Source organism: Xiphophorus hellerii, chromosome 15, assembly GCF_003331165.1.
Source record: "Xiphophorus hellerii strain 12219 chromosome 15, Xiphophorus_hellerii-4.1, whole genome shotgun sequence".
NCBI lineage: Eukaryota > Metazoa > Chordata > Actinopteri > Cyprinodontiformes > Poeciliidae > Xiphophorus > Xiphophorus hellerii.
In genome coordinates, this window is record NC_045686.1 from 8597034 (window position 1) to 8623915 (window position 26882).

General features: G+C 36.9%; 2 protein-coding genes across 3 annotated transcripts in view; one reads left to right on the top strand and one right to left on the bottom strand.

Moving 5' to 3' along the window:
• enpp1 (ectonucleotide pyrophosphatase/phosphodiesterase 1) overlaps positions 1–26882 on the bottom strand; it is a gene marked incomplete at its 5' end in the record, with an annotated part of 381118 nt that overhangs the window by 210566 nt on the left and 143670 nt on the right. The window lies entirely within an intron of this gene.
• Positions 1485–6979, top strand: LOC116733849 (uncharacterized). Of its 2 annotated transcripts, none has more exons than XM_032584731.1 (5): positions 1485–3088; positions 4736–4948; positions 5024–6073; positions 6175–6343; positions 6424–6979. In XM_032584731.1, exons 2-5 carry the CDS (start codon positions 4738–4740, stop codon positions 6557–6559), a joined length of 1566 nt encoding a protein of 521 aa, XP_032440622.1. In that variant the 5' UTR covers positions 1485–3088; positions 4736–4737; the 3' UTR covers positions 6560–6979. The 2 variants fall into 2 exon arrangements, with proteins under 2 accessions (XP_032440622.1, XP_032440623.1); XM_032584732.1 differs by lacking the exon at positions 1485–3088 and adding an exon at positions 3120–4643.

Here is a 26882-nt window from a genome sequence, read left to right on the forward strand (position 1 = left end):
GCTCTAGTGACCGTTCATTGAACGTGGTCTGATAGGACCAGTAAATGGTAATGAGGGAGGGTGAAGACATGCATCTTGGGTGGTGAGACCTAAACTCGAACCTGTGACTACAGCGTCAAGAACCTTCTCTGTTGTGTGTTACTTCTGAGCCACCGCAAGGGTACTGCATGTTTAGGCTAACAGAGAATCGTTTCTGAGTGACGTCACCCGTACAAGATCGCTCCTCCCCACTCATCTTCATGTGTCCCCATGACATGTTTTATAAACAGAGTAAGGACCATACGCAGTGTTTTGTTCATTCGCCGATTAAATAAAAAGAAATAGAATAATAGCAGCTACAGTGTGTGAAGAGCATTACACTCACTGAGACTTGAGTCCTAGTGTCCATGAAAATGTGTCGTTCAAAACAATCAAATCGTGCGTAAATATTACACCACTAACAGAATTTACATGTACCGTCAATCCTTACATAAACACAGAGTTCTCCATTTTCTGTTGAGTATTTAAGCACAAGCGGGACAGCGGTTGCAATCGATTACCCAAGTTGCTTGATATGTTAACTGCGGTTTAGTTATGATGCAGTCTGACGGTGGGAGGTCTCTTGTCTAAAAAGGTCCGGAATATAATTTACATAAGGACGTAGTTGTCTTTAATACCAAGAACATAGGACAAAAACAGAAGAGATTTAATCTTGACCACGTGCCGACGATCGAACCCAGGTATTCTGAAGGAGAAGTGCAGACAAGCACCAGTGTGCTATTTTCCTTCAACTCGAGTGAAAGATTCAGATCCAACTACTTGGCACATCTCCTGTACATTAGCACCTGACAGGATCCTGTTGGCATTAAAGTGAAGTGCAGCACAAATGTCCTTGTATTAATGACTGGTGTGAGGGCTGAAATTATAGATAAAACGGAAAAAAACTGGTGAAAAACAATAAGATTTGAAAATATAATAGCCCGAGAATTCCAAAACATCTAATTGTAACCCTCTTCATACAATGAGAACGTATCGTTGCCTCGGGGCTGGGGGGGTTGAGCGAGTGAGCATCGCTCCTTCACCCCGCCCCCCAAGACAGCGCTCCTTCCTCTGACGGGGGTGGGGCGCCGATTTATGTTTTCGCGTCCACCTGAAAAATGTGTGGTTGCGCAACTGTGTTTACCCTTATTAACTTCCTTAGAATTTCCACCCCTCCCACTTTCTTAAACGGGGTCTTTTGTGAAGTGCGCATGTTCCAAACGCAAGTTAACAGTGCTGAAAAAAATAATTAAAATATATTTCATTTTATTTTTATTACGAAATGAAATACATATTATTAAAAGTTAAAATAGCACAGCATATTGAAATAACCTATTAAATAAATAAATATATAAGAGATAAATCACGTTTCTGCCACTTCCGGAGCAGAAAACCGCTGCTCTCTGTCGTACTCAAAGGGAATAAGACACCTCTCAGGTTCTGCCCCGTGCCGTTTCCAGGTAAGGACCTGCTCCGATTAAACCCTAATTTACTAATCTACAAAGGAAATGTTTACTTGCAATTTCTGTGGCAATTTGGCTAAAACATTAAGACTTTATTTACTTCATTGTAAGCTACATCGAAATGAGCCGCGATGTTTATTTAAATGCGCTGCTGCTGGTTGCAAAGACACGTTCTTGCGTTATGAAGCGTTGAAGGCTCATTTTTATCGGAAACACAACACCTCTGGTCCTAGTAGCGTCGGAACGGTTGTTACCGACTTTAAATGCTCGTTGGCATTGTGTGACCACCAGTGTCAAACTACTAAGGCTCTAATAGCTCACTTGAAGCATCATATTGTGGAAGGGCGTGTTGTGAATTGTCCTTTCAGAGGATGCAAAAAAGTTTTTCATGTGAAGTCCTCGTTTACTGCCCACATTTCCCGGAAACACAGAGATCTTGCAGATAATATCCATGACTCATACAAATGTTCTGGTTCTCAGTCATTATCTGTTCACAATGATCCAGATAACATCGAGTCGCAAGGAAATGAGATTATTTTACAGACAGCTCCAAATGAAAGTGATAATGATATTACTGAGGATTTCAGTGATCTTTTTTTTAGAAATGTCTCTCTATTTTACTTGAAATTGCAAGGGCAGTTTCTATTACCAGCTTCAACCATCCAGAATATTGTTGAGGAGATACAAAATATACACGAGTTGGGCCAGACATACTGTTTGAGCAAACTTTGGTCACTGCTAAAAAATGAGACACCATTATCAGATGAAGACATCACCAACATTTGTGAGTCTGTCAAGGGATCTGATCTATTCTCTATATGCCATACTGGGCCGATGAGGACAGCACACTCAAGAGTGCAAACCTTCAAAAAAAACTTCAACTATGTTGAGCCTAAGAAAATATTTTTAGGAAGAGATGAAAACAGAACAGATAGGTTTGCCTACTATGTTCCTCTGAGGAAGACTTTGAAATGTTTGTTGGAGTCTGATCTGTGGAAGAAATCAAGGCAGCACACGTCTGAGTCTCCTTCAGACATTTTAAGTGACATTAATGATGGTCAGATATACAAATTCAACAACTTTTTTGTGGAGAATCCATCATGTCTCAAGCTAATACTGTACCAAGATGCATTTGAAGTGGTTAATCCTTTAGGCTCAGCAAAGACGAGACATAAGATATTAGCCGTGTATGTGTCTGTTGCCAACTTGCCACTTCATGTACGGTCTGACACAGACCACATGTCACTGGTTTTATTGTGCAAGGAAAAAGATTTCAAGGAATTTGGGCATTCTAAAGTTCTTTCTGAGTTACTAGAAGACCTGAGGCTGTTGGAGGAAAATGGGATTGTAATGGTTGATGAAACGGTAGTTAAAGGAACTGTATTTTGCATTGCTGGAGATAATCTAGGCTCACATTGCATTGGTGGGTTCTCTGAAAATTTCAGTCGCACACAGCATTTCTGCAGATACTGCTTAATAACCCGATCAGAATTTCAGGGTGAGGACCCAAATGTGTGTGGACCACTCCGCACTATTGACAGGTACAACTCTGCTCTTGATGAACTCCAGACAGCTGAGGAACCGGACGTAGAAGGTGTAAAGTTCAGGTCAATATTTAATTCTTTGAAATACTTTCATGTCTGTCTTCCAGGTTTACCTCCTTGTCTAGGTCATGACCTCTTTGAGGGAATTGTATCTTATGACCTGGCATTGTACCTGAAATATTTAATTAAGAAAAAGGGATGGTTCACTTACTCCACTTTGAACAGGCGCATTAAACAGTTCAAATATTGTGACTCTGATGCCTCCTCGAAGCCGTGTGAAGTCACTTATAACGCAGCAAAGCTCTCAGGACAGGCTACGCAGAACTGGAACCTTCTAAGGCTGTTGCCCCTCATTATTGGCGACAAAGTACAAGATACAGCAGATGATGTGTGGCAGTTGACTCTCCAGCTGAAAGATACTGTAGAGTTGATATGTGCTCAGAAAATTTCTTTGGCTCAGATTGCATATCTTGACGTTGTTATTCAAGAGTATTTGGAGACAAGAAAAGCGCTTTTCCCACAATGTAATCTAAAACCAAAGCACCATTATTTACGCCACTATCCAGCTCTGATTATAAAATTTGGACCCTTGATTAGACTATGGACAATGCGTTTTGAAAGTAAGCACAGTTATTTCAAGAGGTGTGCTAGACATTTGAAGAATTTCAAAAATCTCTGCCTCACCCTCTCTGAAAGACATCAGATGTTGCAGGCTTATGTTTCAGCAGGCCAAAGCGGTCAGACTATCTTACAGATTAAGTCTGGTTCTCCTTTTTACTCAACATTATACAGTAAATCAATTCAAGATGCAGTTAGGCAGTTTGACTTCACTGAGACCAACACAAATGTCTCATTTGAAATACTCTACAAGGGAACGTCTTACAAAAAAGGCCAATTTCTTGTAACAGGGAGCATGGAGGCAGTGGAGTTTGGTGAACTACAGCTTATATTGATAAATAATGAAACTGTCCATGTTCTGGTCTCGGTGTATATAGCAGAATTCCTTCCCGAGTATCACATGTACTCTGTTAGGAAAGATGATGAAAAGATGCAGTGTCTAAACATCTGTGACTTGATAGATTTCTATCCATTACCATCTTACATAAAGAATGGAAACAAAATGGTTCCACTGAAACACAGTGTGCTGTCACATTAAACCGGGGTTTTGAAAAGTTAAGTCCAGGACCCATTTGCAGCCTTTTGACTGTTTTTCTTTTCTTTTATCTTTTGCCAATGACGATAATCCCCTAATGAAACAGTTTTACTAATCCAGCATGACTGATGGAGTCTTTAGTTTTAATTAAGGCAAAATGAATGCAGAAAACATTAACTATTACCACAAAACATTGCCTACACATTTAAAAGTTTAAAGTATCAAAACTTTTTGCATTCTCTTGTGAGGACCACATGTATCCAGCAAGCCCTGCTGCACCCAGATTTACTTTGAATGAATTTATTCAATTTTGGAGACCTTTAAAATGTCCATAGTGGATCACTTTTTCTCAGTTGAGTAAGAAAAACTGATTAGTTTTTCTTTTTAGCCTCTTTTTTTCTATCACTTTTTTTCTTTGGCCCTTCACTTCTTTCAACTTCAATATTTTGCACCTTAGGACAGAAGGTTTGGACACCGCCATACTAATGATGTTTTGGAAGAAGTCTTAGGTTGTTATTTTTGTGTTAACTGGAGTTCTTTAACTGTTTTGTTCTCAGATATGGATGATGACTCCCGAAGCCTCACACGCAGGGTTATTTATGAGGGGTTGGCAGATCTCCCAGTCTCAACTCTACAGACTTTGGAGGACACACTAGAATCTTTGGGGGTGGAGACCAATGAAGATTTTCAGTATATTAATGAAAATGATCTGAGATCTGTACTAACACCAATTCAAGCAAGGAAGTTACTGAAAGCTTCGAAACAAACCAGTAGGTACATTATTACAGAGATATAGCAGCCTATCTTTACCTTTTGTTCATTACTATATACCTTTTATCATATAGCACAGACCAGTGGAATTTCCAGTGAGCCATCTCTGTCGTTGTCATCTCCTTCTACAACCAGCACATCGTCTGCCTCTTCATTTTCTATACATTCCACGCCAGTAGATTGGGTTGACACTTTTCAAATTCCTTGGAACAGGTTTCCAGAGAACTTGATTGAGTGTTTTGAGAATGAGGCAAGGCCGAAACCCCACCTTCGAAGAGAAATGATTCGGATTGTTGTTGCTTCAATGATGGAGGTGTGTGCTTCTCCTCGCAAGCAAGAAACCACAGAAGTGGCGAAAAAATTGATAGCAAAATATCCACTTTCACTCCAAGATATTATTGAAGGTGATATAGTGGGCCCAGGGTATTATTCACTCGTCAAGCAACTACAAAATCGTATAGAAAATTTGAGACGGGTTTCAAAACCAAAAATAAGGAAGCGTAAAAACATGTTAGATGAAGATGGCACAGTCCCACCAGAGCAAAATGCAGCTGTTCAGGACATTTACGGTTGTATAAAGTGGGACATGGAAGTCATGCCAATCCAGGAGACAGCAGAGACACAGAAAGAGAAAAAAGTCAAATTGAAAATGCTAAGTGAAGAAAATAACTTAAATTCGGACGAGATAAGAGATCTTATGCAGAGAACCTACTACACTCAAAGGAAAGAAATAAACCAGGGAAAAGACCTACAAATTATGGTGAAGGAGTGGCCCTTCCTGTTTCAGGAAATTGGTATGACGATCCACTTCCAGGAGCTTACTGGAGTAAATCTACTAGAGACTTTCCATAAAAATCTCGAAAAAAAGGGTAAAAGACTTCTGGACTACTTAAGGACTGTCTCGGCCCACAAAATTAAACGAGTTCTTCAAACTGTCCGAAACCTGGATATTCTGAGAGGACAGGTCCAGGGCTGCTCTAAAGAGTTGAAAGATCTTGTCCTCCTCCTTCTGTCTCATTTCAATGACAAAGAGGAAACCCTCTTCCACTATGTAGATGAGACATGCCTAGCAGGAGAAGTAAAAGTGGACAACTTGCCTGTCACACCATGCTTGATTGTATGTGGTAAGTAAATATGAATATTCACTGAGTAATTTTAAGAAAGAAATATTACACTGGTTAAAGTTTGTATAAGACTAATTGTTTTCTGGAATATTTTTTGTCAGGAACCTCCTGTTATACTTCCAAGAATTTTATGCTTGGCATTGACGGCAATGTTGTGAATGACCAAATACCAACCTTCACATCCGCTATATGTCTAATGTTAGCAAGTTACTTTTGCTTCAACATTCATTATCCGACTCATCTGGCCTCCACACTTGATTTCATTCAGAGGTAATATTCTTTTGTTTTCCTTCCCTCATTTAGATGAAGTCATATTTCATTACAGTGGTTGATTTTCATGTATTGAATAGGTGCTTCCTAAACATCAATCCAGACCGGGGGACAAAAGTTGAAACCAAGAAGAATAAGAAGAACGTGTCAGTGAACCCAAGGGTCCTTACCCTAATCTCTGAAATCGCAGATCATGAATGGAGAGGGACATATTAAAATGGACATAATAGTCCAGCAGAAATGTAAATTCTGATTTCTTACACACCACTTATAGAGCAGAATACAAATTTCACTGCAAGAATATGGTTTGCAATCTGGATGGATAGAATTTACATTTAGTTTTCATATTTCTTAGTTTTAGGATCTATTGAATTTATTTTAACAGGCTTGCTGTATGTTTTGCGGTAATTATAAATGCCTGAATATGTAGACAAGTTCAAGACAACAGCTACTTTTGTTTCCATCATTGTGAGAGGCTGTTCCTTTAGTTCAGTAAAATGAGAGAAGAGTGACTTGTATTATTTATTTTAAAATTGTAGATTCATTTAATTTAGATGCTCCATTAATATCTCAGCCAGGACTGCAACTAATGATTCTTTTGGCTATCAATAAATATGACAATCATTGAAACCCATACAAAATTGCACTGTAAGTCAGTAAATTTACGGTAAAAAATTGTAAAATGCCAGCAGTTACTGACCAGAATATTCACAGCATTATACTGCCGTAGAAAATACATGGCATTATCATAACTGAATAAACATATATCCTAAATAATTGTGACAGTCACGAATGTAGAAAATACAGAAATATAGTGTAAAAATATAAGTAATTGTAAAGTTCTTAAAAAATTGTAATATTGCCAGCAGTTAATTACCCTAAACTTAACAGTAGCAATCAGCCAAAATTACAAATTTTGCTGATGTTTAGATCTACAATGTAAAAGCGTAAACAAGACTGCAAAATAATTTTTTACAAAGAACAGAATGCTGGTGTGATATTTTGGTTTCTTTTTTAATAATGCCTTTAATACACCAAACTGAAATCTCAGCAGTAGACCAGGCATCGATCTGGCGATCCACCGATTGCAAAGCAAACTCCTACAGCCAACGCCACCATCATTTATGAGAGCATTTGATCATTAACATTAAGAGAACTGTATGTTAGCCCCTCTTGCTTGAATGAAGCTGAAGTTGGTTTCCAATTGCTGCTTCCAATTTGGGAAATGGCTAAAGGGCAATTCCACCTAATTTTTCACTGCAATCAGCATCTTTAATTTACTCTAGCTAAAAAACTACAACACCTAGACTCTTCAAATCTGGACTAGATTATTCTCAACTCATATCAGAATATTTAGAACCAAGTGTGGGATTTGTAAAACCTTTATCTGATTTGTGAAACTTCAATAAAGAACAATTCTAGTGTTATCCAAAATCATACAAGTTGTAAAGTCACCCATCATTGAAGTTTCACAAATCCCACACTTGGTTTTAAATATTGTGCTATTAGTAGAGAATAGTCTAGAGCAGGGGTCCCCAAACTTTTTCCTGCGAGGGCCACATAGCTGTTCCTTTCTCTGCTCGGGGGCCGGTCTTAGTTTTTGGAGAAAGATACCTTAGAAACTTATTGTCGGCGGGGGGGGGGGGGGGGCTGTTCTGTCTTTGAAACTGTCGACGGGGGGGGGGGGGGGGGGGGGGGTTGCTGACTACGACACATTCGCGGTCGCTTTTAGATAGATTTTTACCCAGAATGGAAATGGAAAAAACCGTGAGTGAAACGGTGACTGGGACTGACTAGTATATATTTGAGGGAAAGTTAGTTTAACATCTGCTCAAGAGCCCCCTGGTGGTTGAAGAGAAATCCACAAACCAGAAAATACAATATATGAAAAAATACACTGAATGCTCTCTGGTATGAGGAGGCGGGCCAGATCCGGCATTGCCAGACCAAATGACGCAGGCCGTAGTTTGGGGACCCCTGGTCTAGAGAGTTTTTCATTTTGTTATTGTGATAAATAGTAGGGTTTACAGTAAATGGAGACTGTTATTTGTCATGTAAACAAATAATTATCTAGTTTGCATTGCTGCTTGATCCTTCAGCATCAGCAGCAAGATTCTTTTAACTCTGTTCCTGTAGTGGTGTCCTGAACTCAACACAGTAAAGTCACTGTGCTAACTAAGGTTGCTAACTAGGGTGCTGAGAGCCCAGTAGGCCTGGTCCTTGTCAAGATGCTGCTACTGTCTTTGAAATCAAATTTCTGCTATTTTTGCACGTTCAGGAGGAGAAGGGCAACACATCACAGGTGAGTCCCTTTCACGGTTTCAACTGAAGTTAGCTAACTTTAACCAACTGACAAAGAAATGTGTAGTTTCTGAGCCATGCTGTTTATGTACATGCACTGCAGCTAGATATTTTTACTATATGGAACATTTAATCTTCACAGATGCAACACTTCCATTAATGTTTCTGTAGGAACGGCTGCATAGATTATATTTCTGGTCTACTTCAGACTACATGTGCTTAAAGTTATTGTTAATGGCAGAAGCAACTTTTTCCAAGTTTGGTTCAATAATTAATTTGAATTACTTTGAGTGTGAAATGTTCATGCATGCAAGTTAAATCTCTGAAGAACATGTTAGCTTTTGTTTCAATACTTTGGTAATACTTAGAAGTATAAAGCTTGGCATCAGAGATATTATTTAATATTTTCCTTTGACCTCTTGACTCTCACACCCAAAATACTTGCACTAAAGTCACTGGGTCCATGACAGTTGAAGGATTTGAAGATAAGAGAATTTAAATATTAATATTTTACAGCTTTTCTCAGTTTGGGTGCATCTCTCAGAACAGAATTGAAATTCTTAAAACTACCTGTTCAATCTTCAAATTACTGTGTCACTTCTGCACATCAAAACAATTAGTTTTGCAAGTTTTGCTTTTGTACATCATGTAGCTGGTTATGTACACTTCTATGCTTTTATAATTGTAATTTGCTTTTATCGTCTTGATCAAAATATGTTAACCCTCCTGTTGTCCTCGGGTCAAAATGACCCGCCACTGTGTTAAACCCCCCCCCCCCCCAAAAAATCCCCTAAATGTAATTTTTTTAACTTGAGATTTTAAGACTTTTCCTAGATTGGCCCAGACAATAGAAAAAGTTCAGTGTTGCTTTTATTCTCATTTCCATGTAAGCTGTACAAAAAAAGGTACAAAGATGGTCTTCAGGTCAAAATGACCCGTGAGGCAAATGGAGTTGAAATCAAGGTCACAGAGTTATTTACAAACCATAAAATGTTACAAAGTTTTAGTTGTGTCTCAGATCAATCAGTAGCAGAAGTGAGCAGAGAGTGGAAGGCCAATTTTCCGAGCCACAATGCCAGTCAAACTCTTTCACACCTACTCAAGACTGATGCGATTTGATGACCGTGAATCAAGACCAGCAAGACGTATGACAGACAAACTTGCAGCCATAAGAGAGGTATGGGACAAGTGGGTGGAGCGGTTGCCCTACCTCTACAATCCAGAGCCTGATGTAACAGTGGATGAGCAACTGGTTCCATTTAGAGGTAATCTGTTTTCATATTTGTAATAAAAGTGATTTTCACTATTGATTTCTTTGACTGTTTTCTGTGACACTGATACTAATCACTGATGCTAATGTCTTTTGTCCAAAGGTTGTTGTCCTTTCCGGCAGTATATGCCCAGCAAGCCAGCAAAATATGGGATCAAGTCATGGGTGGCTTCTGAATCAAGCTATGCTTGGAAAATGCAAGTCTATACTGGGAAGTCAACCAGTGGATGCCCAGAGAAGAACCAGGGGTTGCGAGTTGTGCTTGATGTGACAGAGGGACTGAGGGGTCACAATGTGACATGTGACAATTTCTTCAACTCTTATGAACTCGGACAGCAGCTCCTGAAGAGGAAGATCACCATGGTTGGTACAGTTCAAAAGAACAAGCCTGAGCTCCCACCTGCACTGCTTGGGTCAAAGGAGAGAGAGGTCTTCTCCTCAAAGTTTGCCTTCACACCCACCACCACTCTAGTTTCCTACCTCCCAAAGAAAAACAAGAATGTAGTTCTTCTGAGCACACTGCACAAAGACGGCGACATTAGTGACCGTGAGGACAGGAAGCCAATCATCATCCTGGAATAAAACCGAAACAAAGGAGGTGTGGACAACCTAGATAAGGTGATTGGAGCATATAGCTGCAGAAGAATGACTGCCCGCTGGCCCCTGGTCATCTTCCACAACATCATTGATGTGTCCTCCTACAATGCCTTTGTGATTTGGATAGAGATCAACCCAACCTGGATGTCTCATAAGCACAACAAGAAGAGGGTGTTCCTGGAGCAGCTAGGAAAGGCACTTGTAACTCCACTCATTGAAAGAAGGAAGCATGTCCCCCACACAGAAGCCTCAGCAGCAGTTGTGAAAGCTATTCAGAGTGCAGCAGCTCCTGATCAACCTGAGGATCCATCTACCACAGCCACTTCCTCAGCTAAGCCAAGTAAGAGGAAGAGATGTCAGTTCTGCCCTCAGACTGTAAAACACATACTGTGTGCTGCAGGTGTAAGAAATATATCTGCAAAGGCTGTGCACTTGCATACTGCCCTACATGTGCCAATTAGTTGAATGGGTTATGTTATTTTTCATATTTTTGTATTGTACATCCTCTTGTTCACTGGAGAAAAGTAAAAGAAAATTAGTCACTGTGATGAATAAAAATGCATTCGAAACTCATTTTGCACATTTTTTTTCTTAAGCTATAGAAATTCAAGTGGAGAGGGAAAAGTCAAGTATTCACACATTTTGTGGTGAGTGACAATATACAAGATAGAATTTGGTGTTTAAAATTCAATTAAGCTGCTTATATTGGGGGTTTATTGAAGACGGGTCATTTTGACCCGGAGGATAAAGGGTGTATACAGAAAATGAGGACAACAGGACAACAACGTGTCTGTGTTGAATTCTCAACTTCCAAAATAGCATCAGTTCATTGTGTAAGTCTTAACATGCATAAGTCTTAAAGTTGTCATAATGTGAATCATATATTAATTAATTTATATTCTATTATTTTCTAAATCTGTCCTGAATTGGTAAATTGCTCCCAAGTGAGTCCTGAGTTTCTCTAACAGGTCAGTGTATGAACCATTAGCTCAACCAACGATCAACCAGTTTTCTGAAACAGATTGGAGGTGCATCTTGTGAACCATCAGTTGGCAACATTATGCTCTATATAGTCAGAACACAACACAATGTTACATGTCTGAGAACTGATGAACAAGTATCTGGGCAGAGTGAACAGCCAGAGAGAAGAAGAGGAGTGAGGCTGAGGAGGAAATAGTTGGGAGGAAAGCAGAAGAAGAGTCAGAAGAGGCTGAGGACATCTGCCAGTTTCCATCAGTCCAACATCAGGACATGGCTGAGACCCACAACATGATGCTGATGGAGGTCCTCCCACCCTACTGTTCATTCCTTAACCCCACTGAGGAAAAAAGATTCCTCAGTGGAGTTAAGGAACAAAGTGACTATGGAAATTAAAATGTAATGTAATTTCTACAGCACTGTACAGTTTTCCTTGAGGAGATTGTCCTGTGGCTCCTTTTCTACTTTTTTTGTTCTCTGCATTTCTGTCTTTTTCTTTCTGAATCACCATGGCATGGTCCATGAATAAATTATAGCAAAAGCGTAAATCAGTGTTTCTCAATCCTGGTCTTCAGCGTCACCCTGTCCTGCAGGTTTAGGTATTTCCCTTCTGCCACACACCTGAATTGTATCTCTGGATGATTAACAAGCTTCTGCAGTACTTGATTGTCATCCAATCATTTGAATCAGCTGTTCTGGAGTAGAGGCACATCTAAAACATGCAGAGCAGGGGGGCGTTGAGGACCAGGGTTGAGAAACACTGGCGTAAATGATCCTTTTGTAGTCTCTTCTCATGACTAATCGATTTGACTGTCTTATCTGTACATAGAGAGACTATAACTTATTATTTTGAGTCACTGATATGTTAACAGACAGGATTTTAAGAGCTGAACTAAGGATTTTGAAAGCAAACAAATGCTATTTTTCCTGTTTCTACAAATTGTTTTGAGAAATGCGCTTACTGTTTTGTAAATGCCAACAATGACTCGAGAAATGCACCAAAAGTGACTGAGAAAAACTAACCTAGCATAAATTGTCTCAGCTGTATCAATTTGTTTGCCTGTATGAAAAGTGTTCACATTTACAGCTTTGTTTCTGCTAGCTTGCAGGAAATGTAACTTACATAAATGGTTGAAGACAACCTATTGGCCTTCATGAGACTCAGATAAATGGTGAGTATCTATTTCATAAATTGCCTAAAACAGTTATATTTGTTTTTAGTTTGTGTATTTTGTCTGGTTGCAGACCAGAGGATCACACCTGTTGACAACAAACAAAGGTTTAACTACTGAATTTTCAGTCAGAAATGATCACACCACCTGGTTGAAGTACCTGTGTCCATATGCAAGTCAACAAAGGTGAAACAAACATTTAAGCGAATAAGATGTTCATGTAGTGCATCTTTCTAACTTTTTCTTTTTGTTTTCCAGCAGAGAGGAAACACCCGATTGACAACATGCGAGTCTCAATTTCAACCTGTGACTGGGAAGACTACAACCATCCTGAGCAACGTCTGATCTCAGCGACTTGTGACTCTCAACCCAGAACAAGAATCCTTTTATCACCATTTTGTCTTCTACAATATGTTATCTCTTATGTGGACACATACTGTTTGTTTTGTTTTTGTTTTCCAGATCTCAGTAATACCGTGAGGAAACTGGACATAAAATAGAATCAGTTCTTTTTTTAACTTGACTTTTTAAATAGAAATTGTTTCTTTAAGTGGATTACTCGTAATCTGTATTTTTGTTTAATTAGAAATTATTTTCTTTATAACTTTCTGTATAGAAATGCTTGACAAGTTACACTTCCTTGGTTGTTGTACTATAATTTGTATGGTAAAATTCTGGTAGGAACAGAGACCAGTAATTTACCATAAGTTTTTTTTGGGGGGGAGGGTTTACAATAAAATGTCAATATATCATACAGTCTGGATGTGTTTTTCACTCATGTAGATATTATGCCTCAGTCAGCATGACCGTATTTACTACGGCAAAACCACATTTTATTTTTTTTAAAATATTTTAGGAAGTACGGTATTTTACCGTATTTTAAAAATACGGTAGAATCCTGCATTTACAACATACGGTAAAAAACTGGCAGCTGTGGTTGCCAGAATTTTACCGTATATTAAAAATACGGTAAAATCCTGCATTTACAACATACGGTAAAAAACTGGCAGCTGTGGTTGCCAGGATTTTACCGTATATTAAAAATACGGTAAAATCCTGCATTTACAACATACGGTGAAAAACTGGCAGCTGTGGTTGCCAGAATTTTACCGTATATTAAAAATACGGTAAAATCCTGCATTTACAACATACGGTGAAAAACTGGCAGCTGTGGTTGCCAGGATTTTACCGTATATTAAAAATACGGTAAAATCCTGCATTTACAAAATACGGTAAAAAACTGGCAGCTGTGGTTGCCAGAATTTTACCGTATTTTAAAAATACGGTAAAATCCTGCATTTAGCAAATACGGTAAAAAACTGGCAGCTGTGGTTGCCAGAATTTTACCGTATTTCAAAAATACGGTGAAATCCTGCATTTAGCAAATACGGTAAAAAACTGGCAGCTGTGGTTGCCAGAATTTTACCGTATTTTAGAAGTACGGTAAAAAACTGGCAGCTTTGGTTGCCAGAATTTTACCGTATTTTAGAAATACGGTAAAAAAATGGCAGTTTTGGTTGCCAGACTTTTACCGTATAAAGACGGTAAACTTCTGGCAACTCAGCTGCCAGTTTTTTACCGTAAAATGAGGCCGTTTTTTTTTACAGTGTACCCTGAAAACTATAAATCACAAATCAGCCCAAAACTTCCTAGAGGACAACACAGGAGTAAGTTCTGCTTTCTCATTTTAGTGCCTAAATTCATACTTGTCAAAGCAAATCGGTACAAACTGCAAACCCAAATCATACAAGGCAAAATGTTCGGTTGTGTTAGAGATATTTCATGATTATTAGTTTTACCACCTGGTGTGTGTCAGAAATGGAAACATAACCTCAGAAAAGAATGGGAGTCGCCTCCTATTATTGCTCCTTTGGCGCTCTGCTCTTGCTCTAAAGCAATGATCCATCACAGCGGTGATTCATGAGCGCGTGACATGTAATGTTTTATATCGCTGCAATCAAACTTTTATAAATGTCACCCAAAACAAGGAGAGCAGGACCAGCAGGCGGGGCGCAGCTATAAATAGATGTAGAGCTCCGTTTGGGTGCATCCATGCAGATTATTAATCAGCTGTTCCAGGTAGAGCTGGGAGTAAAATGAAATGTCACTCGATCATGTTAAACGCTGTAATGGAGAGGTCAGTAGCTCTGTTTTTACTGTAATGTGATTACAAAATGAAGAGAGCAGTTCCCACGTAATGGGTGTGAAAAGGAGAGAAGGTGTTAGGTGGGATAGGACGTTTGTCCGACCGAGTACTGAGGTCATTGTAGACTGAAGAAAAAAATAACATAGCCGCATGGAGGTGTAATTTTCCATGGAACAAAGCAGAGATTTACAGATTAATTTATCTTATTTATGTTTTCTCCAATGTCAAAAAGTCAAAAATTTGAGAGAGAAGAAATGGAAAAGCTTTATTTGAAGGGAAGACTGACATTACACCTAACATGATCTGCATTTTCTTTAAAAATTCTTAATACATTTATTGGGTTTTTAGAAAATATACATTCAACACTTACAGTATAAAATAAAATAAAAAACAGCACAAAAAAATAAATAAATAAAGGGAAAAAGTACAAATGCCTAAGGGTAAAATAAAGTTTGAATAATCCAACTCTAATACCCAGAATTAGAGTCTCTTGTTAATATGTTTTATTAGGTGCTGTTCTTTTATTTTCAGCTTGGTTATTTTCTAAAAATTGCACAAACTCATCCTAAATTTTCTGATCTTATTTCCAAAGTGAGGCAGGAAGCCATTTATTGGTCTGTCCAATGTTTAACTCTTATTATTCAGTAAATAATGACACTTTCAATGCAATTTTTGCTTTAAAGCTATGAAATGTTGGATCCATTTTCTCAAATATTAGTGGATGTCTGTATATGTTTGAACTTGAATCTCTATCTATTTTTTGACACTGTGTATTAAAGAAAACCCAGCATAAAATCAAACTTGAACAGCTAATTTTACTCGTTGTATATAGAGTGGAAAAAGATCAGATTTAATCTTAAAAAACCCAAACTGGGACATTAAATATGGATGAAAACTTCTCCCCAAACCTGCATATTTTCATTTCACCATCATCGTTTCTAAAATGCTTCCGTTAAATCACCCGTGGATGTCATGAAGATGCTCTTGTGTTCCGGGAAAAAACAACAGTAGAGTTTTATAATGCATGTTGCTGCAGTCATTTATAATTAGTGTGTCATCTGTTCCCTATTCCTGGTGAATATGGGAATTATAAATCTCATTTTACTAGAAAGTGTCTGCAGCCTGAGAATGATAAAGCCTCCTAATAATGTTTGGTTTAGATCTCTCACTTCCAGATGCCTTTAGGCTATAAATAAACTGAATGAACATATTTGTAGTTGAGTTTCTGGTCAGCAATTGAACATTTTTTGACGACATAATGTCACCGAAAACTAAATGTAAGCCACTGCGTGCTTTTTAAAAGTTTACAACAAAGAACAAAGGTCTAGTAAAAGTAACTCAGCAGAATGGTGAAATTCTTACCTAATAGTTGCGCGAGATTAATAACAAGAGGATCAAAAGTCAGTGCGGACTGAAAGAAATGACAGAAAGGCTGCTTTCTGTTTGATGTGGAGGCCTGGAGGGTCTAAGACAAAACAATGTTGCATCCGATTTCAAAAACAACATAATAACCAAAAACATTCTGAAAAACATGAAAACAACAGAGATAAGCAGAGAAAAACTCACAGCAGATCTGAACCACAATCAATTTTAAAGTTTTTAAGCAATAATACAGTATTTGTCACAAAACCTTAACAAGAAAAAAGCTAAGAGAAAAGCTCAACAAATGACACTGTTGGCGTTAACTTCTGCAGAAAAGTCTGGATGTTGGCGTCAGGAGTGATGGGACACAAACTGCTTTCATAATTCCATCATCATAATTTTCACCCACTGCTTATATCCAGATTTATTGTAACTTTCTTCTTCTGGTGCAGAATTATGACACGTCTCACGTTGGTGACGGGCGGAATTCTGCTTGGGGTCGCTAGGTAACGGGCGGAATTCTGCTTGGGATTGCTAGGTAACGGGCAGAATTCTGCTTGGGGTTGCTAGGTAACGGGCGGAATTCTGCTTGGGATTGCTAGGTAACAGGCAGCGTCTGCAGATTTTTGTCGTTACATTAAAAAAAAAAAGTCGGATAAAACGACCGTTCAGACTGCAAACGCTTTCAAAACAATAGTTTGGTATCCAAATTAGTACCATGTATGGAAGAGGCACAGCTCAGATTTTCTGGGGGGTTCAAAAGTTCAGGATTGAATCGTTCAGACTGCTGTGAAAAAGTAGGAAATTGGTTGCATAAGGGCAAAAAGTTTTTATTAGTCATATTTGTCTGCTGTGTAAATGCAGTCTATTTCATTCTCCTGGTGAGAGCTACAGAGGCATTCATAAAGAAAATTGCAGCAGATCATGAGTCTCTTAAGAAAAAATGATTAAATTACTAGAATAATGTCTTATGACAGTAGGTCAAAATAATATGTGATTAAAGTTATATTACGAGAATAAAATCATACGAAATACGGGAAAAATCATGATATGAGAATCAAGCCGTATTGCCACCAGGATAAAGTCGTAAAAATATGAGAAAAAACAATAAAGTAAAAATAATACGATAATAAACTCACCTCCCCTCCAGACCCCATTAGGTACAGAAAATGGATGAATGGATAAACTCACCTAAAACAAATAGTCATAATATTAATAGAATAAAGTAGTAATTTTATGGTAACTCCTACACAAAAAATTATAAAATAATTAAATGAGGAATGTTGAGCATCTTGTGAAGTTATACTTTGATATTAGTTTTACAAATAGTTTTAAAATCTTTAGACTTGTTAGCATCAAATTATTATCAATAATAATAATAATAAGAAGAAAGAATCACAGATCTTGATAACTCCTAATGCTTTGATTCATTAAAATATCTTTTGATAGTCTTTTCATAACTTTATTCTGGCAATATTGTGTCTTTATTTTTAGATTATGATTATAATGTTATACAATTTTAACTTTATTCTCACATTTTAAAAGAAAATCTCAATCTTATTACACTTTTGCTGTTCTATTCCTGTATTTTCTGCAGGACAATCCCAATTCAAAATCACAAGGTTTTTTCCATTTTACATTTATATTACTACATTTGTGCAAACCATTACTCAGCAGAAATCAGAGGGACCTCTAAGTGAAGGCTGATGAGCTTCCTTGAAATAAACGAATTAATAAAGAAAATCAACCTTCTGCTGAAGAAGAAATTAATCCACTTTTATGCTGTTAAAAACACGAGGCCAAATGTTAATGTCTGAGTGTGAAAACTGTGTGTTGCTCGTGTTTCCTGCACCACAAATGAAACACTCGTCTCATTTTCCTAATGTGGAATCAGTGGAAGGAAGCCAAAGCTTGACTCCTTTCATTTATTTATTTAATTCTAAATAAATTCTCGCCTCTGTGAGCAGTGTGGTCTCACCCACACTAACTAATATCTCTTTAATAATTCAGAGACCTGTGCCAGAGAAACCGGCTGAAAAATTAATGAAACAACACAAGTTTCTATATCCAAGTAATTAGCTTGAGTCCTATAAAGTCTCTGGGGTGGTTGACTGTGGAAACCTCTTCTAGGTGAGAAACTCAGGTTTAATTCGCCGAATGATTCACGCTGAAAACATCATGTTTATCTGTTCTGTATTTCTCTGGCTAAACATAAATAAGTTGTTTATCTCTCTAAAAAAAAAAAAGCTATCGTTTGAATTTGCTGCCTTCAGCCTGGGAACGGTTTCATCTAATATCTTAGTTTATTTTTGGACTTTGCTGTTGGTATTTATGAAAAGTGTGGAGAATTTTAGGAGAATTTAATAGTTTGTTTTTCCAGAGATATTTTTACATCTCATAACCGACAATATGATGAACTTCATAAGGAAGTGAATAATCCTTAATTTATAACAGTTAAATTTTAACGCATTGTTTTCGTCCAACATTTCCAATGTTTGTCTATCAGACAGACAGACAAAAATAATAAACTAAAGTTAAAACATGTCTATGTTTCCTATTTTATCCCCAGAGATCTGTATATTTTTTCCACAGTGTGACAGTTTTTTATTTCTTTAGTTTTTATTGTGGCCTTTTTCTGTGTGACCCAGCCTGGCAGTCAAGCAGAGGTCACATTGAGATAGTTACCTGACCAGGCCCGCGGACTCCCCACTGGGCCGCACAGTTTGCAGCCAACCTTGAAACGGCTCCAAATGTCAGCCAGCAGAAAATACTGAAACTGGGGCTTTACTACTGCAGATGATTAAAAGTTACTCTGGAAATCCTCAGACCTATAAAGAAGGATGATTAACTCTTTTGAACATCAGTTGTTTTTGATAAGCTGTCTTTTTGCTGAGTCGTATAAAAAAAAAAAAAAAGAAACCCTATTGCTTCTGGGAACGTCAGTCATTGTACCAATACTGATCCTCCTCCTCCTCCTCCTCTTCCTCCTAAGCGGATCTGGGGATGTTTTGACGTTCTGCCAGCCTCGGTCAGCGATAAGCTTGACCCGGTCAATTCACAGCAAGACCCTTCATAACACTGTCTTTTCTTTAGAGAATAAGACAACAGTCTCTGTCCTTAGTGGATATCGTCACACCAATGCATCTGAATAACACGTTTTGCTTCTTTAAAGCAAATTCTTGAAATAAAATATTTAAAAACTTGTTAAATTTTTTAGGAGCTTTCACTGACAGAAATTAAGCCTCAGAAAAACATTTGACACTTGCGGCATAACGACTCCCTACTCCGACTTCTCCAATTTCTCCCCATTCAGTTCATATCAGCATTTCTATTTTCACACTTTGAAACATAAACATCCAAATGTGTCACAAATCGATAGCTTTCCTTCAGGGCTTTGTATTTACCAGCCACAGATAAAAAAAAATAGGACCTCAAATTGTTCCAGTTTTCTGTAATTTCTCCTGTTTTCAGCAATTATAGTTCATGTTCCTGCAGGCTTTTTCCAGTTTACTCAGTTCAAAGCAGAAAAACACAAAGGTTTTCTGCGCTCAGCAGCCAGTCGTCAAAGAAAGTGACACTAATAATGGACTTGTTATGAGACGTCTGTCGATGTTGCATTCTGCTCAATGAAATAAGTTCTTTACGAGGAGAATCGTCTTCTTTAAATGCTGTCAGGATTGTTAAATTACTGCAGTTTTCACCACTCTGCTCGTAGGACTTGAGGAGGGATGTTATGATGTTGCAGCAACGAGTATTTGACAGAAGCAATATAAAATGCCATAATTTGAACAAGCCTAACAAAGAGGCAATATTTAGGAATAAAAATCCAATAAATCAAAATTTCTGAATGCTTTATACTCATTGAAATGTTTAAATAACTAAAGTTAAAGCAATTTTTCTCAGATTGCTCTGCAATATTAATGCCACAACTAAGAGTTTCCATTACAAATGTGTGTAAAACTTTAATATTCTAATGTCAAAAAAATAAAGTTTTGCAACATTGGTGTTTCCATTAAGTGAGAAACTCAATTAAAATCACAAGTGAACAAGTTTTGTTCATTATAAAAACATGCAGCGCCTTCATCCTCCTACCACTTCCTGTTGTCTTTCTTTGACGTTTCTGCCAGTAGTAACATCCTGTTGTTGATCACAAGACAAAAAGTGTTTCCATTCCAGTTTTGCAAAATAAACTTCAACCACCTAGCACAAGACTTTATCAAAAATGTGCTGTTTTTTTAAATTGCTTTTTTCATTAAGCAAATTAATTTTTGTTATTCCAATTTGTGCAATTATATGATCAAAGGAAATGCAAACATTTTTATTTCTCCAGAAAGCCATAACCAAGGGAGAGTCTCAAAATATACATTTAAATGCTCATGGAAAGTTTTTTTAAAGCCTTTCTAAAATTTAGACTTTAATGCAAACCAGATACACCTGATGCTCAAATCACCTTCTGTGTGAATGCACCCTTACTGCGTTGCTACTGAAATGTTTAATACAAATAAGCTTGACTTGACACCCAAAAGCTCTGCTACAGTCAAAACATTTCTGCAAAAGAGTTTAAAATTCCTCAGTATTTGCTGGTTATTGCAAACACTTTTTCGCTGCACTGTATCATATTTTATGATGCTGAATGCAAACTATTCAGACGCAGTCCCTTTCTTTCTTGATAAATGAATGTTTATGTCATTGTTTGCCTTCTCTTAGACATGTTCATCTTCACATAGCAACAGCTGGGCTCATGTCTCTGCAGGTTTTTCTGTAACCATAGAAACAGTTTGTTCTTACTCTGACTCGTTTTGAGATGAAACAATTAGCGTTGTATGAGAAAAGGGTAATATAAAGATGTATTCATAAGTGTCTGATGGCTTTCTCTTTGTCCGTTTCTTAGTGCACAGTATGTGGGAGTACATATGCATGTTACATTTAACATTCAGAATTAATTTTGAATCTAGGAAGAAAATTTGAATAAGATGTTTTTCCTGAAATGTTTTCCCTGGGCAGATCGACCAATGCCATTTAGTTCGATAAGCCACCCTGTGGATGATAGCTTCTACGTCTGCTCTTGCCTGCACCCGTCACTGGTTTAAAAGTGAAGACAAGCAGAGAGAAAAGCGTTTTTTTAAATAATAAAAAAAAGACGTTTGCAGGTGAGAGGACATCCTGTCAGTGTGATGAAAGATGACGTTGGGTGTATTACATTCTCTTCCCCAGGATTTCCATTTGAAATGGTGCGCAAAGCTCAACCTCCCGATATAACCGAGGTTCCTGCATGTTTAATGAAACGATTCCAGACTCAACAAGTCCAGAGTCTTTTATCAGTAATTTTAGGATATATAATACTTAATGTTTACTATAAATTCATCGCAGGTATTCAGAAAGTAGATATGATTCAAACACAATACCTGGAAACAACTGGATGGCAGGAAGGAAACGAGACAAGGATGGAAAGACAGACAATAATAAAGAGACAAGCATGGAAAGACAGAGACAGTGACAGGAAGACAAGAGACCAATACAGGAAGGCAAGGAGCTCAGGATAGAAAGATGAGGAGAGAAAGGGAGAAAGACAAAGACAAGTTGAGGAAGACAATTACAATTACAAACATATTGTAAACATGGTTTGGAGAAAGTTTGGGTGAAGTACGTAAAGACTTTCAGAAAAGTTTTGGAAAGCACTGGGTCAGATTCGTAAAAGTTATTTTTAAGTCCTGAGAAAATCCTGAATCAATATATTTGTTTCCATCTCTGATAGCTATGTCTTTTCTCAAAGCTGAATATATTTTTCCTTTAAGCTACATTAGTAAAACACATCTGGTTCATACAAATTTTGATAAAAAACCCTCAAAATCTGGTTGTAAATAGAGAATTTCAGTTCAACAACACGGTAAACTTTATGAATGTGACAGTATACAACCAACTCACTGGGAGTTATGCAAAGAGCTCTTTCTGTACCGAAGACAACTGTCAAAACGTCCGCAGAGAGGACACTGAGACAGAGCATGACAAACACGACTTGCAAGTAAGTCGGTAAGATTACACTGTTTGCTAAACTCTCCACGGGGAAAATGTTAAGCAGATCCAATGGATGAAGTAATTCAATTTGAACCCCTGAATAATAGCATCATTTGCCAAGGAATTAGCGTCCGCCACTATCAATCAGCACGCTGAAAGCCTAAGACATGCTGCGCCCACCAAGGACACGGGGCTTTCTGTGAAATTTAACTCATTTATCAGGTTACTTCTCTGGAATCAAAGGAGAAAACTGCAAGTATTTATGTAGTTTTTCCTTTAATGAATCCATTCTGTAAGCAGCTTTATGGGTTTGGTATTTGACAAAGTATTCAGCCTTGAGTCTCTAAGATGTGGTTTTTCATACCTGGGTTTGGTTAAGGTAAAATAACTGGAGGGATGCCTTCAATTACAAATGCATACAAACTAATTTTATTTTAGTGGGCATAATTTTTTAAATCAGTGATTTTCTTGTAAAGTATTTGGTGTTCACTTCAACATAATGTTTCATAGATGGAAAAAATCAGATTATACAACTTTAACTTGGTTTTAAGCTATTTCAACCTAAATATAAAAACAAAACCCTTAAATCCCAACTGTTTAATTCCCAAATTAAACTGCAAAGAAGCAGGAATAAGTTATTATTTGGATATATGGTTGTAAAAAAACCAAACAAAACTACTAATTACATATGAATTATTAAAATTTTTTGTAATTTTTTCAAAATATTTACTCGTATTACCAGGCTTCAAACTAAGGCTGTTGTAAATGATTATTTTAGTAATCCAGTATTCTATCGATTAATCTTATGATTAATCAAGTAATTGAATAAAACATTTGATAAAATGTTGGTAAATTATACCATAACAGCTGTATTGATATTGGATATCAACATCGGTCCAATTTTTCATATTTGTGCATCATAACAATGACTTTTCTTCAGTTTAGAAAATTAACCTGTAACAATAATAGCAATAATATTAACCTGGGCAAAAATTCTACAAAAATTGGAAATTATATTCAACTTAATAATAAAGCAGCATGCTCACAAATGTGCTTATAAAATATGTATAAACCAGTTTTTAGTTTGGATTTTTTTCCTTTGATGTATTTATTTCAAGCAGGTTTAAAAAAACAGGATAGAGGAAACGTGCATGCATAACCTGAAACAAAATCATTTGGTTTACCACTACTTCTCTGAAAACGGGTAGGAAGAAGTGAACACTATATAATAATATTCATCTTCAGTCAATTTAATAGATTATCGCTCACTTTTCCCAGCCACTTAAAGCTTTTTTGTTCATGTCAGCAACCGGATTTGGATGTTATGCTGCTAGCAATTAGCGAACAACAACGGGCAGAAGTGAGAGCGTTGCGCAACATAAATAATCACCCGGCAGGAACACGGTGCGCTAAAAAGGAAAACGTAATACAATGAAGCTTCAAGGCAGATAATTTACCACAAGGAATTTTAATAATCGAGGAACTTGAATCTTTGGAGGAATCGTTACTGGATTAATTGAATCAATGGGGTTAAAGTTCACATCTGTCACTGGGGTGTTAATGGCATCATAGATGTGAGTTTTCACAGAGAAAAGCACCAATTGTTTGCATTTAGCTCCTAAAAACCTAAAAACATTTGGCACATTTTAAGAAATTAATATATCAAAAATATAAACAGGGTTTCCTCTGGGAAATTTGCTCACTTCTGTGCTTTACTGTTAAAAATGTCAAAAGCTGACATGAAATTTTGAAAACATTTCTAGTTATTGGAAGACATTATTGGCAATACCTAAACAAATAATAGTCTTACAAAAAGGCAAACACACAAAAAATACAATTAATTATATCTATTTAGTAATCAGCCTTTGAATTTTAAAATAAGCTAATGCTGGTTACATTTAGGTTTATTGAATTACAATGTAATCACTTTCATTACCAGGCATAATAAAGGATTAGATGCCAATATCTGGGCTTTTCTTCAATATTTTCTAATGTATTTTTGCAGCCAGAAGAGAAATTATTAGTTTGTTTTTACCTCAGATTGTTCAGTTAAATGGTAGAAGAAATACCAAATATTCTTCTGAATGCTTTTTGTCAGCTACAGGATAGTTCTGTACTTTCATATTATAAATACTTGCATTGGACATAAATGCAAATTATAGTTAAAAATGTAATTTGGTGAGTGGAACTTTGTCGGTAGAAGAAAAAAACGAGTGAAGTGTAATAAAGTGTGGTCAAGTTGCTGCGTGGGAATGAATTTTAAGTTTTAATATGCATAATTGGTGGAGCTGCTGAAGTACTGAAGGCGGTTCTGTTCGCTAACATCTTTTTTAAATTCAGAGCGATATGAAAGCTGATTTCCTGCAGCTATAAAAATAGTGTAAATATGCTGTGGGAAGAATATAAGCAACTCTGTTGTAAATAATAGACATATGATTTCTTTAATGTGAAAGCAGATCCTCTGCAGTCTGATTTTTAAAAAAAAGTTGAAATGATTAATCTTTCCATTTGAGCAGCAAAGAAAACAAATCTTTTCCAGTTAATGGATGCCGGAGTCTAAACAATAACAGCACAAACTCAAACTAATGAACTGAGTGGATGTCAGGAGTCTCTGGCAAGGAGACGGAAAAGAAACGAGAGTCATTTAGTAAATGTGTTCGATGGGGAATAAGTGAAGCTACGTATGTGGATGAAAAGCTGAGCCCCACAGAGACGCTGCTGCATTCAGGAAACCGACTCTGCCTTCTCGTCGCAGTTAAGGCCTATTACTGAGTGAAGCCAATTTTTCCACAACAGCTTGACATTGAGAACCCAGCGTGAACTCCGATACAATCCAGAGACCCAGAAACAGAGAGGTGCAACTTTAAACGCCCGGACGGCAAAGTGTCTGTGTGGCCCCTGGCAGCGACTCTGCTCCACTAGAGCAAGAGAGACGAAACGGCTCGGTTTGCTGCACAGACCCACAAAGGGTTAAAACACATGTAGAGACTGAGGAACCAATCATCTCTAATAATCTGCACCAAACAGACCTGTCAAGATTTGTACCAGAAGTTATCTATAAATTAATATTGTTTAATATTCAAATAATATAATGGTAAGGCCATCATAATAATGCAAGAACAAATTCTTAAAGATCAGTAAATTTTAATTTCTAATGAACATTTAAAGCTGGAATTGAGAGATATTTTAAATATCCAAAATAAAAAACAGAAACAATAAATAAAATGAATTTCTGTAAACAAAACTCTTTCAGAAGATTGAAGACTTTAATCATCCAGTTTTTGATGGAAAAAGAGAAACAATAAATCATGCGAATGGAAATTGTTTGTTTTAATTAATCATATTTATTGCGAACCATACACGAAGTTATAAAGTTTATATGTCTGTAAATCCTAAACTAAATTTGGTAGCATTCATATTAAGGCAGCAACTAATGGTTATTTTAGTTATTGATTCATTTTTTTATTATTATAATGATTAATTGATTAATTGTATAAAAAAAGAGGCACACTGCCTTTGCTGTACATTATTACATATATGTTAAAAATGCAGATAATTAATTCCTTTTTTGAAAAAGAAGAAGAGATAACTTATTTTGTTCCCTAAAATGCAACATTTCTTCAGTGTACACTTGATCATTTAGCAGAGGAAGCTCAGGATTTTCTGCTTTACTCAACATCAATAAGTTAACCAGTAAGGCTGACTGGTTGGTTACTTTTGGATTAACCAATTAATAAATGGACAGAAAAAGTTGCCAAATAGATTATTTTTTAAATATTATTTAGAACATTTGAACAGGTGGAGCTGAATTTATGCCAATTGACGAGTTTTGGGCAGAACATATTTACAAACTAAGGTTTTTTTTTTCTTAAATGGAAAATTTATACATTTTTTTGGACAGTTTTGGCTTAATTACTGCTCCTAGTATGTCATTCTTTCTGCAAATGACATTATTTACTCCAGTAATGATTAATTAATTGCTAAATTATTTAACAATTTTTCAATTTTCAATTCATCACAATTATTCTGATTAATCCTTTTCATAAAGAGTAGAAAAATCTATAAAGCGTGTCACCAGTGTTGCACATGTTAATTAAACATCTTTTCCACGAAAAATGACTGAATACATAAGTTTGGTTCTTTTTTGGTTTGTTTTCTTCTGCTTTTCTTCGTTTTTAGCTGAAATTTGACAATCCTAAACATAGAAATGCTTAGAATTGTGAAATGTGTCCATTTGAATCTCCACTGTGGTGATAAACGTTTCTTGATCCACTCTAGTAATGGGTAAACATTTTCAGAAAGGACAGTTTTGCTTTTATGTTTCATTAACCAGCCTCGGAATTGAGGCACTTGGCTTGGCTAATTGTTACTAATGACATGCAAACAAAAAGAGGAAAAATCACACTGTAAAAAAATTATCTGGTTTCCAACAGAGCAGAAACTGTTGGCTTTTTCTGTCTGATAGTAATTAGCTTTTGAAGAGAAAAGCAGCTGATCTGCAAGATCTTTTTGGTTGCAGAGACGTCCGACAGGTCAGGAAACCAACCGTTCTCGATTTAAATTGAAAATATCAGAAACAGAGAGATTAACTGTCAGATCTGTCAACCTCAAGATCATCCAGAAGAAGAGACAAGATTTTCTTTGCCCCATGTCTCACTCCATCAACACCAACTCAATCTAAGATTGATGCCTCGTTTT

What these genes read in the sequence shown, in the direction of transcription:
- LOC116733849 (XM_032584731.1), top strand. Translation starts at nt 4,738, where the DNA reads ATGGATGATGACTCCCGAAGCCTCACACGCAGGGTTATTTATGAGGGG. An exon ending in GAAAGCTTCGAAACAAACCA is followed by an intron (nt 4,949 to 5,023) that starts GTAGGTACATTA and finishes TTTATCATATAG; the next exon opens with CACAGACCAGTGGAATTTCC. An exon ending in ACCATGCTTGATTGTATGTG is followed by an intron (nt 6,074 to 6,174) that starts GTAAGTAAATAT and finishes ATTTTTTGTCAG; the next exon opens with GAACCTCCTGTTATACTTCC.